A 15,981-nucleotide genomic window follows, 5' to 3' on the forward strand; every position below is an offset into this window, starting at 1 on the left:
AAGAAAGAGAGAGAGAGTAAGAAAGGAATAAATAGGAAGAGCCTCAAGCCAATATGGCCTAGACCGGAGTCTTAAGAGAGAAATCAGTCAGTTTTTTTAACACTCACCACAAGGTCTGACTAAACAAGGATTCTAATAACACCAGGCCAGCTCCATCTCAGCTGACTTCACCAGAGAGCCTTCCAGCCAGATACTGTTCCAAAAGGCCTCTTTCCAGAGCCTCCAGAGGGACAGAGTCCCCTTAGAGCTCTAAGGTCCAGCGAGACCTCCTTAGAGATTGTCCTCCAACAGCTTCCCTTCTCCAGAGCCTCTCTCAAGAGATTCTTCCCAAGCGATCCTCATCAGAGATCCTCCAAAAGGAATCCTCCAAAAGGATATGCTTTTTCTTATATAGGGGTTTTTCTCCCATGTCACCTCCCCTAAGTCCCTACATCTACCAATCACTGTAGACACTTTCCAAACGACTGCCCATCTGAATTCCTGCTAAGTCGACAAATCTCCTCAGTAAGTCTGAACCAATGAAAACACAGTTGAGTCAACTAATCTCATTAAGACAAAACTTGCCCAACCCTTTTAGGTACCTAGCATCTCATTGTATCAATTCTAAAAATTGATACACCCACCATAAGCATGGATCAAAGTACTTTCTTTTGTTTAGCAAGGAGTTTTCTCCCCCAAAGCAGTCTTAAGTACGGGTGGAGTAGAGGTCCTCCCATTTCTGATCCTGGCGAGTTCTCACATCAAAATGGGGAATGTTTCTCAGTAGGGAATTTGTTCCAATTAAGAATTCCCCGATGGGGAAGTTTTTAACATTCACAAGTCTGAGAGATTTCAAGATTTACAATAGGATTAAGGGAAATATAGTTAATATGAAATGTAAAATGAGTAATTTTGATTATAATAAATATAGAAAGGGTTATAAAAAACAAAACCAATGCAACCAAGTTGAGAAGGGAAACAACCTGTGAAAAAGTTTTACAACAAATTTCCTCTGACAAAGGCTTCATTTCTCAAATATATAAAGCTACTCAAATTGATTAAAAACACGTCATATGAAAAATATTCTAAATCACTATTGATTAGAGAAATGCAAATTAAAATAATACTGAGATACAATTTTATACCTATCAAAATGTCTGATATTGTAATGAAGGAAAATGAGACATTTTGGAGGGGATTAGACAAAATTGGAAAATGATGGAGTTGTTCAATCCAACCATTCCAGAAGGCAATTTGGAACTATGCCCAAAAGGGCAATAAAATTTTGCATACCCTCTGATACACTTCTACATCTATATGCCAGACATAAAAACGGGGGAGGACCTATTTGTACAAAAAGATTTATATTTTTATTCCCTTCCTTCCTTCCTTTCTCCCTTCCTTCCTTCCTCCCTTCCTTCCTTCCTTCCTTCCTTCCTTCCTTCCTTCCTTCCTTCCTTCCTTCCTTCCTTCCTCCCTCCCTTCCTTCCTCTCTCTCTCTCTCTCTCTATTTCTCTCTCTCTCTCTCTCTCTCTCTCTCTCTCTCTCTCTTTCTTTCTTTCTCTTTTTCTTCCTTCCTTCCTTTCTCAGAAGAGTGGCAGCACTAGATAATGGGGTTGAAATGACAAATAACAAACAAAGCTGCTTGTAAGGGAAATGAATTGCCTTGAGAAGAAGTGAAATTATCTTCACCATCAAGTGTAGACTGCAACTACTTGTCAGACATATCATAGAGAGGATTCCTATACACAAAATAATGGGCTATATTCTGTAGTGTCCCTTCCAACTTAAAGATTTTGGGAAATGTAGCTTAGTTCCTCTAACAAAACTTTAACCATGTCAATTCCCAGGAATTTTTTTTCTTTTATGACTTAAAAAAGAAATATTTGGGGAACATACATATATATGTGTGTCTCTGTACATAGCAGGCACTTCAGAAACTCTTCTTCCCTTCTTTCACTTCCTTTACTTTCTAGTATTGTGCATTTTACTTTATTATTTAAAATCATTTTGTGAAAAGGGATCAATGGGTTTCATCAGGTCCATAAAACACAAACATACACAAAGATTAAGAATCATGGCTTTAGGCAAAACAGTGCACCAATTTTTTACCTGTATGCAAATGATTTCCTAATATTTGTATTACTCATTCTTACCAGACCACTCAATATACACAATTTTAATTTTTAGAAGTGTTTCTCCTTTTATCAGTTCTAAATCTATATTTCAACTATTTGTACCTATTGATCCTCAAGGGCCAAGAAGAACAAGTCTAATCCTATTCCCCCCCCCCCATGAGAATGAATGTCTTTTTTAAATAACTTTTATTTTCTGAATTACACATAATAACAATATCTTACATACATTTTCCAAAATTATAATATCCAAATCATTGTTGTTTGTTTTTGGGAAAAAAAGCGTTGCCTCAACTTATAAATCTTTACTTGTTTGTATGTGCATCTTACCTATAGCCAATAGTAAGTCTTCAAAATGTCCAGACAACTCTCCCTTAATGCTTTCTTCAATGTCCTTTTGACTGATGTTTCTGTATTCTTCAAATGCTAAAAAACAAACAAACAAACAAACAAACAAAAAAAGAGGAGTTCAGTAACCAATCATCTCAAATGCTGGAAAGGAAGGCTAGAAGCCATTCCCATTATTGAGCCTCCTAAGCACCAGACAAAGCTAATAAGCAGCTAAAGGCCATCACTGCTAGTCTAAACCATCAACACATACAATCATTTAACATTTTCTTTATGGAAAGATCTAGAGGCAAAATTCTAACTAGATTTTCAAGACAAACACTTTCCTAAGGCAATTGACTAAGATTAGCCAGAAAGGTCATGGAAAAGTATATTGAATGCATTTGTCCTAAAGTGTGGCACAGTAAGATGAAACATTATGTGCCCAAGGGGTGGGGAAAGGAATAAGCATTTATATAGCACCTTTATATGTGCCAGCTAGGTGACATGGTGGATAAAATCAAGAACGAAGAATGAAGAAGACTCATCTTGAGTTCCAATCTGGCCTCAGACACTAATTTGTAAATAGCCAATGTAAGGTAACAATAAACAGGAGATGGAAACTAAGAGTGTAAGAAAAACCATAGAATCCAGTTGCCATAACTGCCTTCTCAATTAATTAAGGCCATATCCAGAGCCTATGTGCTAAATTAAGAGAAGCCAGCTAAATCCCCGGTAAATGACCCTTATTCTGAAATCTGCAGTTAAGCACTAGTTTTCTTGTTTATGTTTCCAACTCTTCAAGCTGCAATTTGGAGTTTTCTTGGCAGAAATGCTGAAGTGGTTTTCTATTTCCTCCAGTTCATTTTATAGATGAGGAAACTGAGTCAAACTGGGTTAAGTGACTTGCTCAGGGTCACATAGCCAGTAAGTCCCTGAGGCCAGCTTCAGACTCAGGTCTTATGACTTCAGTCCTGTTACCACATAGCTGCCTCTCCATAAGACATGAGTAGTAAAACCAGAAGAATGTTATGCTAATAAAGAATCCCCAAGATGCCAATGAACACTTGAAATGACATTGGTATGTTAATGAGTCAAACCCAAGGTAGTATAGGTAAGAGGTGGGTCATCCTCACCAGCTAGAACTCTGTAAGAATGGGACCTTCAAACCTTAAGTCTCAAGTACTCTTTACAGGTCCATGCTCCCCAAGTACTCCAAATCCACCTGCAGTTAGTTCTCATCTATATGTGCCCTCTCCCTCCCTCTACTCTTTCCCCCACTGTCCGTCTTCCTCTCTCTCCCCTTTCCCTGAGCCATCCCCACCATCTGCTTCAGTACACACAGTGCCTTCCTAAAGTGTGATTGATGCCAGAATGATTTTTCCTAGTGAGTATCCAAAGAACAGAGCTTGTTGACCCTGACCTAACTGGGGACCCCTTTGTGGTCCCCTTTCTTAAGGCAGAAGTCAAATCCCTGGGCTAGAACTCAATTTGTCAGCAGCCATACCTACAAGGCAGGCTTGGTGCTGAGAACTTCCCAGTAGAAAGTCAGGGCTGACAAAGGAATCCTGTACCCCTCCAGATAGGAACTAATAGAACAATATATGTTGTAAGGTGTAATTCTTCACAAAAGTTCTACTTGTCTTGGAGGTAACCAGGGGTTTTTAAAGGCTCTGTTAAAAGAGCATGAGCTCTGATCAGCTTTATGAGCTAGAAAGACTTCAAGGATGGTCCTGTTAAGGAAATCTGTCTGTTGTCCAAGCACCACTCTACCTAAGTAAATAGAGGCTTTTCACCAGAAGTCTGGCCAATAGACAATGAATTCCACCACCTATCTAGTATTTATTAGTGCCCATTATGTATATAGGTATTTAGAATATAAATACAATGAATGAAATAGTCCCCACTCAAAAGGTGCTTATAGTCTAATGAGGGAAACAACAAATTCATGTAAAATATATACAGAATAAATTTGAAGTGAAAATATAAACATTTGCTTATATATATATATATACATATATATACATATACATATATATTCTAAAGAATATATATGTATATATACATACATATACATATATATTCTCAACATGGAATTTAGAAATCCCAAACTTGTGGCTTAGTAAGATCTGATGAACCCCAAGTTTTAGGACTGCTGATAAGGTGGAGACTCCAAAGCTTGGACTGGTTCCCTGTTCCCATGAGAATCCATTCTGAAGGTAATCTCAAGGTGGCAGTTTCAGACTGAATAATGGACCCTAAGGTAAAAGACAATCCCCATCAGGTGGGACCAAGCCCAAACCAAGTGACTCTTTAGCGTAGTGAATGGTGCCTCAGTCTCCTAAGCTGAAGGTCTTGAGTTTTATCCTTGAAAGGAGAGTGTGATACAGCGGGAGAGGCTTCTGAAGACCAGAAGAATCACTTGGCTTGGGGTTGGCCCTCCACCTTATTAGCAGTCCTAAAACTTTGAGTTCATCATATCTTACTAGGTCACAAGTTTTGGGTTTCTAGATTCCATGTTGACAATATGTGTATGTATATAAGTATATTTAGTTTGATAGGAAAGGTACTCCCAACTGGGATATGAGGAATCCCTCCAAGTATCTGAGCAGCATTTTAAAGGAAGAAAGGGACTTGATAAGATGTAGGGAAGGAGGGAATGTATTCAGTGGTAATAAAAACAGATTAAAATACCCAATGATCTGGAGTGGAAATCTTCTACTTCTATAACAATGGGAGCAATGTGGTAAAAAATGGGAGAAGGGCATAGAGAGTGCTCATCATTGCCTTGATCAATGGTTAATACTCATCTAGTCCCTATCCAACTGATTCTACATCTATAATTGCCTGTGGAAAAACTCCATTTCCCCATCCTCATGACTACTCCCTCACATCCATCTTAACCCAATTGTACAACCTGCAAGTGTCTTACTACAGATCTGCCTACTCCTTCTACTGAGCTTTGCTCTATAAGTTAATGGTTTGCTCTATAAGTTAAAAAGCATCATATTGTCTCCTGGGTCTCACTGAGACTTGTCTCCTTCTATGACACTTCTTTCCTTGACACTCTTTCCAGTATTAGTTATATATTCTCTCATAACTCTTTTTCAAAAAACCTCTACCTTCTCTCTTAGAATCAATACTGTATATTGGTTCCAAGGCAGAAAAGTGGTAAGGACTAGGCAACTGGGGCTAAGTGACTTGCCCAGGATCACACAGCTAACAAGTGTCTGAGGCTTAATTTGAACCCAAGACCTTCCATCTCTAGGCCTGGCTCTCAATCTACTGAGCAACTTAGCTGTCCTCCTCTCATAACTCTTGAATCACTGCTCAGAGTGGGAGAGTTAAAATACTTCCTCATCCTAAGGAAATATTACTTAAAGACTCTAGCACCTTCAACAGACAAACTCTTCTCCTCTGAGCTTCAGAATAAACAAATTTGCTATCCAAAGTAGATATTAGTATCTATTAGCTATAAACTACCAAAACATTCTCTTTCCCTTTTCACTAAGTTCAAAACTGACTCACTGTCTCTCTCTTTTTAATATTTTTTTGCCTTCCTACTTAGGCTACTGCAACTTATATATTGATAAACTTGCAAATACTCCAACTTTCTCGTTCCTCAACTTATTTAACTCCCTTGACATACTTTTCCATTCCAGTCACATACACATAAAATAGCAATACTCCTAATCTAGCTACTACCCACAATTATTCCACTTCCAAATTCTTATTTCAGATCATAATCTTTTACTAGTTTAAGAGGTATGAAACCTTACCTAAGCAACAGAGGCCCTGAAAATTAAAGTGGAACAAACAGAAGTTAATGACTTCATGAAACAACAAGAAATATTAAAGCAAAGTCAAAAGATTCTCCGAAAGAAACCTCAAATAAAAACATTCAGGAACATCATAGCCAAAACCCAGAAGTTCCAGGTAAAAAAAAATACTACAAGTTACCAGGGAAAAAAGGATACACTTACTCAGAACCACAGTCAGGATCATATAAGATTTATCTATTTTATTTATTTTTTTGGCAATGCCCAACTTTCTTGGTATCAAATAGCTTTAGCCTCCCAATTAAAAAAAATAGCTGTGATTCAATTTAGGATGATATAAGATTTAGTAGCTATTACTATTAGAGAGCAGCGAATACTATTTTCCAAAAAAAATATAAGATATAGGCTTCCAATTAAGTATAACTTATCTAGAAAAAAATGAATATAATTATACAAGGGAACAAAAGTCATATTGCCTTCCTCACCCTGTGTCTAACTTTTTGGATCTCAAAATCATGACCTATTTTACTGTTGGCTCATCCCAGAACTTCTTCAGCACCCGAGGACCTCCTTGTCCTGGAATAACCTACCATTACCACAACTTCAAAATCCTGGAATATCTCTCCACAAAGCCTGGCCCCTGGTTCCCATGGGTGAGTTTTTCCTGGAGTTTCCATTTTGTGGAAGGGTCCAAGTTGATCTACCTTCATTCCTCTCTCAGCCCTATTCCTGACTTTCTAGATTTCAAAACCATGATCCTATACTGAGTACCTTCTCCCCGCACCTAGCTTTTCAGTTTAATTTCCTACACACATTAGAGTATTGACTCCTTGAGGAGGAACTATCTTTCTTTTTTGCTTGTTACAGTGAGTACTTAATAAACATTTATTTCCTTTCTTCATTTCCCCCCTCGCCTGTCTTTTTTGCTCTTCTCTTGTCTTCCTTCTTTCCATGAAATAGAGGACTTCCAAGTGTTCCTGATGAAAAGACCAAAGCTGAATAGAAACTGCAACACAAACATAATAGTCAAGAGAAACAAAAGGAAAAATATGATAGCAACTGGAAGGGATTCTATGAGGATATGTTTACAATTCTAAAGGAGAAAGTATTTGCGAGGGATCTTAATATTATCAGAAATCATAGATGAAGTTTAATAAGGCAGAAGGCCTGAGAGTGGTTTTATTTGTACTGATGGTCAAAAAAGAAGGAAGGGGAGAAGGGAGGCATTAGTTAGGAAAAAGACAGGAAGAATTGAGAAATTACTATCTCACATAATCAGAATGTTCAAAATAGAGAAGATAATATAAACAAAAAGGAAAGAAGTGTGTAGGCCTCACTTTAGGCTCATTTTCATGGGAACTGGTCAAAAGAATAGAGAACATATGCAAAGTTTGACATAGAAATACCTCCAACACATAGCTAAACTATCAGTATACTAAAAGTTAAGAGTCCCTTTTCAGATTAATTGCTATTTATTTATGCCTCCTTCCTCCTCCCCCATTTTATACCTTCCAGAAAGGATTAAATGTTAGCATATCTTAAAATTATAACATCATTAAAATCCATCAACAATTTCTGGCTCCCAGGATGTGCTAAATACCAGGACAGGTTGGCTTTGAGGGAATCCTTTGTCGATTACATTTGAGCATTTTCCTCCTCTAAATCCCAACAGGCCACATTAAAAGATCTGCCTTCTTCCTCCAAAAATCACCTACAATTAATTGTATACCATTGCTTAGTCTATAACCTACCCATCTTTCAGACCCCATAAGAATGGGATCTTCTTGTCTTGGGTTATGACTCCAATTTACTATCTTGTTTCCTAAAAAAAAGTAGTGAGTAAAAATACAAGTCCTTGACTGGTTATTAATCTTCACTCATTAGGACTCTGTATGCCAAAAGCAAGAACCACTTGGGTAAAAATACTCAAATATGATCTAAGATGAACCAATTTCATACTTAGTCTCAGTTGAGGAAAGCTTCGTAAACAGAGGATTTCAGTGAATTTGTCTTCATCAGTGCCCCATCTCTTCTCACCAGCTTCATAAAGGATCTATTGCAAGAAGGAACAACTTAAGTGCTTTTATGCATAAGCCAAAATGTGTTGTATTTGTTTTTTAAAGTAAATTTATTTAATTTGTTTCTTACATAAAAATACCCAATTAACTCCCACCCTCTCTCCACCCATTAGAGAAGCCATCACTTGACAAAAAGAGAACTGTATATATAAAACTCTTATTTCTATTTCTCATTTCTTTCATTGGAGGTGACCATCCACAAGTAATTCTTCAAAAATTATTTGTTACTATATATAATGTTCTCTTGATTCTGCTCATTTCACTCTTCATAATTTAATATAAGACTTTTTTTTCCAAAAGGAAACTATTCACCATTTCTTATAGCACAATAGTATTCCATCATAAACATATGCCACAATTTATTTAGCCATTCTCCAATGGATGGGCATTCTTTCAATTTCTAGTTCTTTGTCACCACAAAGAGAAATACTATAAATATTTTAGAACATATAGGTTCTTTTCCTTTTACCTGAATCAACCTAATAGTGGTATTCCTGGGTCAAAATGTATATCCAGTTTGATAAGTCTTTGGGCATAATTCTAGATTGATTTCCAAAATGTTTGTATCAATTCACAGTTCCCAAAACAGTGTATTAGTGTCCCCATTTTTCCATATCCCCTCCAATATTTGTCATTGATCATTTTAATCATTTTGACTAATCCCACTATGAGATATCTCAGAATTTTTGTGATTTGCATTTCTCTAATAAATAGTGATTTAAACCATTTTTCATAGTTACATATAGCTCTGATTTCTTCATCCCCAAACTCTATATTCATATCTTTGACCACAATTGGGAAATGGTTGATATTCTTACATATTTAACAAAGTTCTCTATATATTTTAGATGAGACCTCTATTTGAAAAAAATGTGTATAATTTTTTTCCTGTCTTAGTGCTTTCATTCTAATCTTGGCTATTAGTTTGACTTTTACAAAATCTTTTCAATTTAATGTAGTCATAATTACCTATTTTATAGTTTACAATGTTCTCTATTTCTTGTTTATTCATAAATTTTTTTATTTCTAAATCTGGGGATTGGAATAAGGGTAGAAGTTACTCTTTTTAGATGTTTGCTCAGCTTATCTACTTAAAGAAATAACTTATTTTTCCAACTTCAGAAAAATAATTTCCATTTTCCTTTTATTAGCCACAATTTGTAATTATTTAGAGTTAGCATTGCATCCAGTATATTAGGATCTAGGCCAAAATGTTTTCCTTTAGAGAAAGAGAGACAAAGTCCAGGACTAATGGTGAATTCCCTTTTTCATCAACAAAGACAGAAATGTGGCTGAGGGAAAGAATCAGTATTGGCATTTCTCTAACCTGAGCATCCTTTTTTGCAAGATATTCATCCACTTTCAGACTTTCATCTCTTCTACCCTACAACAAGAATAAAGGAAAAAAGAGACATTCATTAGAGTAGAGAAAACCCTAGGATTTCTCTAGCACTGATACAGCTTTTATATAGAACATGTGGTAAAAAAAAAATAGCAAAAGACCTCAGGAGGTCTCTCTAGTGCCATAACTATCTGGCACACAGTGAACCAGATGTTTGGCTGGTGTTCTATGTGTCCTGATGGTAGTTAACAGTTTGGACTCACTTTGTGACTTTTCCTCAGCAATTCTAGTAAAGGTCTTTTGGAATGGAATAGTACCGGTTGAATTACTCAGACTATTCTTTTCTTTCATTCTTTCAGAATGGCACAAACAAAAATTAATAGCTCTGAAAAGATTTTGTTCCCATTTCTAATAACAGGCACCTATGATTTGCATATTAGCTGTTTCTTTTCTATCTTGCTATTATTACTCTGATCTTCTAAAACTTGGTTTAGTTTGACATGTAATAATTTCTTTTTTGCCATGTCGTGTGTGTGTGATGATAATAACTAGCATTTATATTATACCAACTACATGTGAGACACTGTGCTAAGTGCTTTTACAATTGTTATCTCATTTGATCCTCTCAACAACTCTAGGAGGTGGGGGTTATTACTATCCTTCTTCTAAAGTTCAGGAAACCAAGGCAAACAGAGGTTAAATGAATTGCCGAGAGTCACAAAATTAGTGAATATCTGAGGGCATACTTGAACTTAGGTCTTGAGCAAACAAAAGGCTACAAATACTTTCAGTCCCTTTTAATAAATGTAGAAAATCCATTATGTGCTAGAAATATAAAGACAAAAGATAGTCCTTGCTCTACTGAAGCTCACAGTCTAATGTGGGAAATGATTTGCAAACAACTTTGGAATAAGAATTTTATGACTGAAATAAAACATCAAATCAAGCTATCTAAATACAAAATATACATATAGATATAAATAGTGTGGAATTTATTACAGTTAAATATTTGAATAGCTGAAAGTATTTATATGTGCATTTGTAGGTGTGATTATCTCTTTTTATGTATATATGTTTGGGTATATATGCATAAATATAACTATCTCTATCTCTTTATCTATCTATATCAAGGTCGATCTTTGTACATGCATTTGCCATCCTGCCTTTTTCAGTTCTAAGACTGGGTCCTCAAATTTCTAGTTTCACAAATAGAACCTGAAATCAGGGTAGGTAGTCACTAGGTGGTGCTGGTACTTCACTCATGGCTGCATGATCCAACCATCAGGGCTGTCAACTGTTCTCAGATGGGCATAGATTGTACAAGTATTAGTAGACTTTTAGGTTGGTTGAAGGAGGCAACTAATATGAAATTTATCATAGTAAAACAAATATTTGAATAGCCAGAAGGCAGTATGATATAGTAGAAAGTTCCTACGTCTAGAGACATGGAACCTAGATTTAGAGTCCCTGACTCTACTGAACTTGGAGTCATGGGTCCTGCTCGACTTTTAATCCTGTCTCTAACTTTCAAGGGCATCAGGCCACTCCCATATCCCCATAGACCTTTAGTGAAGGATATGTAAAAAATGTATGTGATTTTGCACTGGCTTCTCACATGCCTGGAGAGCATTCCTCCGCCATTTCCTCACATAGAATGAAACACACTCTCCCTTCCTGCAGGGTGTAGCTTTCTATGTACTGCTTTCTATGAGAAGCTTTGCCCAATTTCCATCACTGAGTGGCCTCCATCCTCAACAAAATTGTGTCTTTTTTGTTGTTGTTTTGTCAATTCAACCATGTCTGACTCTTCATGACCCTATTTGGGGTTTTCTTGGCAGATACTGGTGTGATTTGCCATTTTCCTATCTAGCTCCTTTTTCAGATAAAGCTGAGGTAAATAGGATTAAGTGACTTACCCATGGTCACATAACTAGTAAGTGTCTGAAGTCAGGTTTGAAAGGAAAAGGAATGTTCCGGTCTCCAGACCTGTTGCACCACCTAACTCCCCACCTTGTGTCTTAATCACTTTCTATTTATTCTCTTTATCATTACAGACTTGTTTCTCCTATTAGAATGGAGAGAAGGGATTGTTTCATTCAGCCTATTCCTGTCTCCAATGCCTAGTACTGCATCTAGCACATTTTTTTTAAGTATTTAGAATATTTTTCCATGGCTTCATGATTCATGATTTTTCCCACCACTCTTCCCTCCCCCATCCCTGAACTTACAAGCAATTCCTCTGGGTTATAGATGTATCATTGTTCAAAACCCATTTCCATATTATTCTTATTGGCAATAGAGTGATCTTTTAATGACAAAACCCCAATCATATCCCCATTGAACCATGTGATGGAGCATATGTTTTTCTTCTGCATTTCTACTCCCACAGTTCTTTCTCTGGATATAGATAGCATTCTTTCTCATAAGTTCCTCTGGATTGTCCTGGATCATTGCATTGATGCTAGTAGAAAAGTCTGTTACATTTGATTGTGCCACAATGTTTTAGTTTCATGTTTTCCTGGTTCTGCATGTAGCACATTCTTAATAAATGTTTGTTGATTGTTTTTGAAGAAGCAAGAAACTTACATCAGCCAAAGTCAACAATGCTTTTCTGAAGTCTCCAGATGTCTCTGAGCTTATGGCATCACCAAGACTCTTCTTATATGCTAAAACCAAACAATAATGAGCTTCTGTGAACTGAAAAATACTACCACAAAATATGGAAAACTTTCATAGTAATATGAAGATTTAATGGGGAAAAACTCAGATTATTTACCTCAGACCATTTGACTTTGCTTATTCTGCTTAAGAAGAGCATCTGGATTTTAAGTAGCATAAGTATATTTATGTATGCTTATATATATTATAATAATATATATTATACACACACATATATATACATTATATATATAATGCTACTGAAGTATCAAAAAGAAAGAAATTTGGTAGTACCCCTTTCTCCAAATATTCCTCCCCCATCCCAATCCCTGATCTTTTAAATTTTTATTTACTTTTTTTTTCAATTAAGCATATGCCATCTCTCCCCACCTTACTCCAAAACACACACACACAAAAGAAAAAGAAAGCCTCTGCAACAAATACAACAATGAATATAAGCAAAACACTTTCCCACATGGTCATGTCTAAAAGTATGTATCTAGTCCATCACTTCTCTCTCTAGAGGTAGAAAGCATTCTAAATCATCAGTCCTTTGGAATTGTGATTGATCATTGCATTGATCAGAATTCTTACATAAATTGTTTTCCTGGTTCTTCTTACTTCATTCTATATCAGTTTAAAATGAAACTTTTAAGGGATGTACATTTCTCTACCTCCTCCTCATTAATATTATAGACTTTAACTGTACTCTCCAAGTATTTAAGATAAGTTCTTCCTCCTATTTCTTCCCTTTTCTTCCTCTGACTTTCCCTTCTTTTAAAAAAAATCATCAAAACATTACAAAAATCACTCCCTAGTCTTCTATTTTATTTGATTTCCTCTATAATTCTTGCTGAGATCATAGGAGATACATATCAACCACCCTTTCCCAGTAGAATGCAAGTATTACATGCAAGTCTTTCTATTGAGCTTTTTATATTTTTATTTACTCTAGTGTTTGTAATTCAAAATTTCTACACAGCTGGTCATTTTATCAAGATTGCTAGGAAATTCTCTATTTCATTAAAAATCTACTGTGTAATTTCTTCTTGGCTATTAGTATTTTCCTTTGCTTTATGAAATATCTTATTCCAAATGCTCTCTACTTCTTTTATGCTTATTGGGCAACAAAAGCTGTCTGTTAGATGACCCTAGTATGGGCCTTGGGGAGGGGGTGGGGCAAAAGTATGTGTCTAAGACCTCTGCTTGCTCAAGTACACAGTATTTGCACTAAAGTGGCCCCAATAGCATTCCCATGTATCCATCCACAGTATCATATCAGTAAGATTTTTTTTTTTTGCCTTCCTAAGTCAACTTGGGCAGGATAATGACTCACTGTTACTTTTTCCTGGCTTTCCCCATCAGGTTTCCAACTCATGCAATTTTTCAATCTGTCTGGACTTTTATTGGGGGAAGACTGCTTCCATCCTCTCTCTGGTGACATATTAATATACTGCTTAGGTTGCCCATTTCTAGATGCTACTGATATGAAATGGTGTTTTAATACTCTAGGAGTATGTTTGAGAACCTTAGAGTTCACATGTCATCCCTCCTAGCACATTTTTTCCAGTGGTGCCACTATTGAACATGCAACACAAGAGCAAAGAGATACTATTTCTTATAACTTCAAAGAATCAGTAATGTAGCTCCTAACATCCTAGTTTTCCATGTTATAAATAAAACCTTTCATTAAATAATTCAACATTGAATACCAGACAACTAATCACTTGCTAAGTATCTATTTATATCTAAATTAATTATTTTCCATTCATGAGTGGTATCATTGAAGAGCAGATAGTCAGTCTTGGAATTAGGAAGACCTGGGTTCAAATGCCACCTCTGACATATATTAGCTTTGTGACTGTGAGCAAGGCACTTAACTCCTCAGTATCACAGACAGGAGCAGAGGCAAATCTGCATTGATGGAGAGAATTTCCTTATTGGTAAATACCTACAGCAGTGAAAAAAGTAGATCTCATCCTCTAAAATTATAATACATTATCATCATTTTTCTGTCTCTTCAAGTCCACTCTAGTTTTCCTTTAAACATAATAATAGTGGATACTAATAACGATTTGAAAGATGATTCACCTTCCAGTTTGTGGGATGTCCAGCCACCCTAAACCACTGTACTGGCTGTATTATGCCTAGTATCAACAAAACTGAGAGACCAAACCTTTCATTGTGAAGATGAGGTACCTTGAGTCAAAATAAATGAAACAATCATGTGAACTCAACTGTCCTGTCCAAAAGGATGTTGTCATTCTTCTTATCTAAATGACATTAAGCACCAAACCAAACATCATGATAGTGGGATAGATAAACATTAGATTCCAAGTTAGGAAGACCTGAGTTTAAATCCTACCTCAGAGGTTTATAACCTGTTTGACCCTAGGCAAATCACTTAATTTCTCTGGACTTAAATTTCTTCTTTTTGTCTCTTAAAGAAGGAAACAAGCATTAGGCACCCACTATGTTCCAGGCCCCCTGCTAAACACTTTACAATGATTATCTCATTTGATACTCAAAATAATCCAGCGTGGGAGGTGCTATTATGATTGCCATCTGAAGATACTGATTCAAAAAGAGGTTAAATGACTTGTCAGGATCACACAGATAGTAAGTACTTGGGGCCTCATTTGAATTTAGTTCTTTCAGAGGAATCCAAGTAGTAGTAGTAGTAGTCGTAGTAGTCTCTCAGTAACCGAGGATGACAGTTGTCTTTGTGTGTTTTTGTGCACAAAGACACTTGTGCATGAAGATTTACGTGGAAAAGTCGATGCACAGAGACAGTCCCATTCTCTCGGAGTTGGAAGCCTGGGTCCAGTGGCACGAAAAGTCATTACACCTGGAGACTTCCTCAGCTGCATTGGATGGCCGTGTTGTCTTTTGTGCTCCAACACGCCCTAAGCACTACCCAGTGCTTTGCTGTATCGCCATCTCAACCGTTGAACCTTCTTGTTGGTTTCTTCCGCCTGTTCCGTCGAAACAGTCTTCACATGCTGGGTGAGCAAAGCCCTAATTCACCAGGGGTCGACGATGACCCGATGGCTACCCTCACAAGGTTGCCTGGGGTGTGGGCCGCTGCCGCATGCTAGCAGCTAGTAGGAGCCACAAGTGAAAGCTGGGTGTCAGGTGAGGGTCAGAGGCTGGAGAGCTGCCCAGGAGGGTACAACAAGCCCTCCATACCAAAGATATTACTCCTCCCTGAGCACCCCATACACCCCAGGACTCCAAGTACAGCACTTTATTCACCATACCATTTATCTCTAAATCTTATGATTATATACAGTAATATATAATTTTTCCCATGCTAATTCATGATATATAATTTTTCCCGTGCTAATTCATGCTAATTAACTGAATCAGATGGCTGGTTCAGTTAAGAAGGTCATATATACGATCCCCTATAATAGAAGCTACTATATATATATATACATACATATATATATATGTATGTATATATATATATATATGTTCAGACATGACAGATCATGATGCTATGGAGAATGCACTGAACTTGAAATCAACAAAATTCTGGACAAGTCATTTAACCTCTCTTTGCCTCAATTTCCTCAACTGTAAAATGATAAAATGTAAAGTAATAGTAATAGCACCTACCCCCACATGATTGTTGTGAGAATCAAATAAGATAATATTTTTTAAAGTTCTTAGCACAATAC

General features: G+C 36.6%; 1 protein-coding gene across 3 annotated transcripts in view; it reads right to left on the minus strand.

Annotated features, from left to right (window-relative positions):
• ANXA3 (annexin A3) overlaps positions 1–15,981 on the minus strand; it is an 81,573-nt gene that overhangs the window by 18,852 nt on the left and 46,740 nt on the right. For 2 of the 3 annotated variants that reach the window (XM_007495966.3, XM_007495967.3), the window contains exons 7-10: positions 12,227–12,306; positions 9,626–9,682; positions 8,180–8,273; positions 2,445–2,540 (exon numbers count right to left, since the gene is read on the minus strand). In XM_007495966.3, coding sequence (XP_007496028.1) covers positions 2,445–2,540; positions 8,180–8,273; positions 9,626–9,682; positions 12,227–12,306 — 327 coding nt within the window. The remainder of the gene's footprint in view (positions 1–2,444; positions 2,541–8,179; positions 8,274–9,625; positions 9,683–12,226; positions 12,307–15,981) is intronic. The other variant, XM_016423077.2, reaches the window with a different exon arrangement.

The sequence above is a fragment of the Monodelphis domestica genome, chromosome 6 (genome assembly GCF_027887165.1).
Source record: "Monodelphis domestica isolate mMonDom1 chromosome 6, mMonDom1.pri, whole genome shotgun sequence".
Taxonomy (NCBI): domain Eukaryota; kingdom Metazoa; phylum Chordata; class Mammalia; order Didelphimorphia; family Didelphidae; genus Monodelphis; species Monodelphis domestica.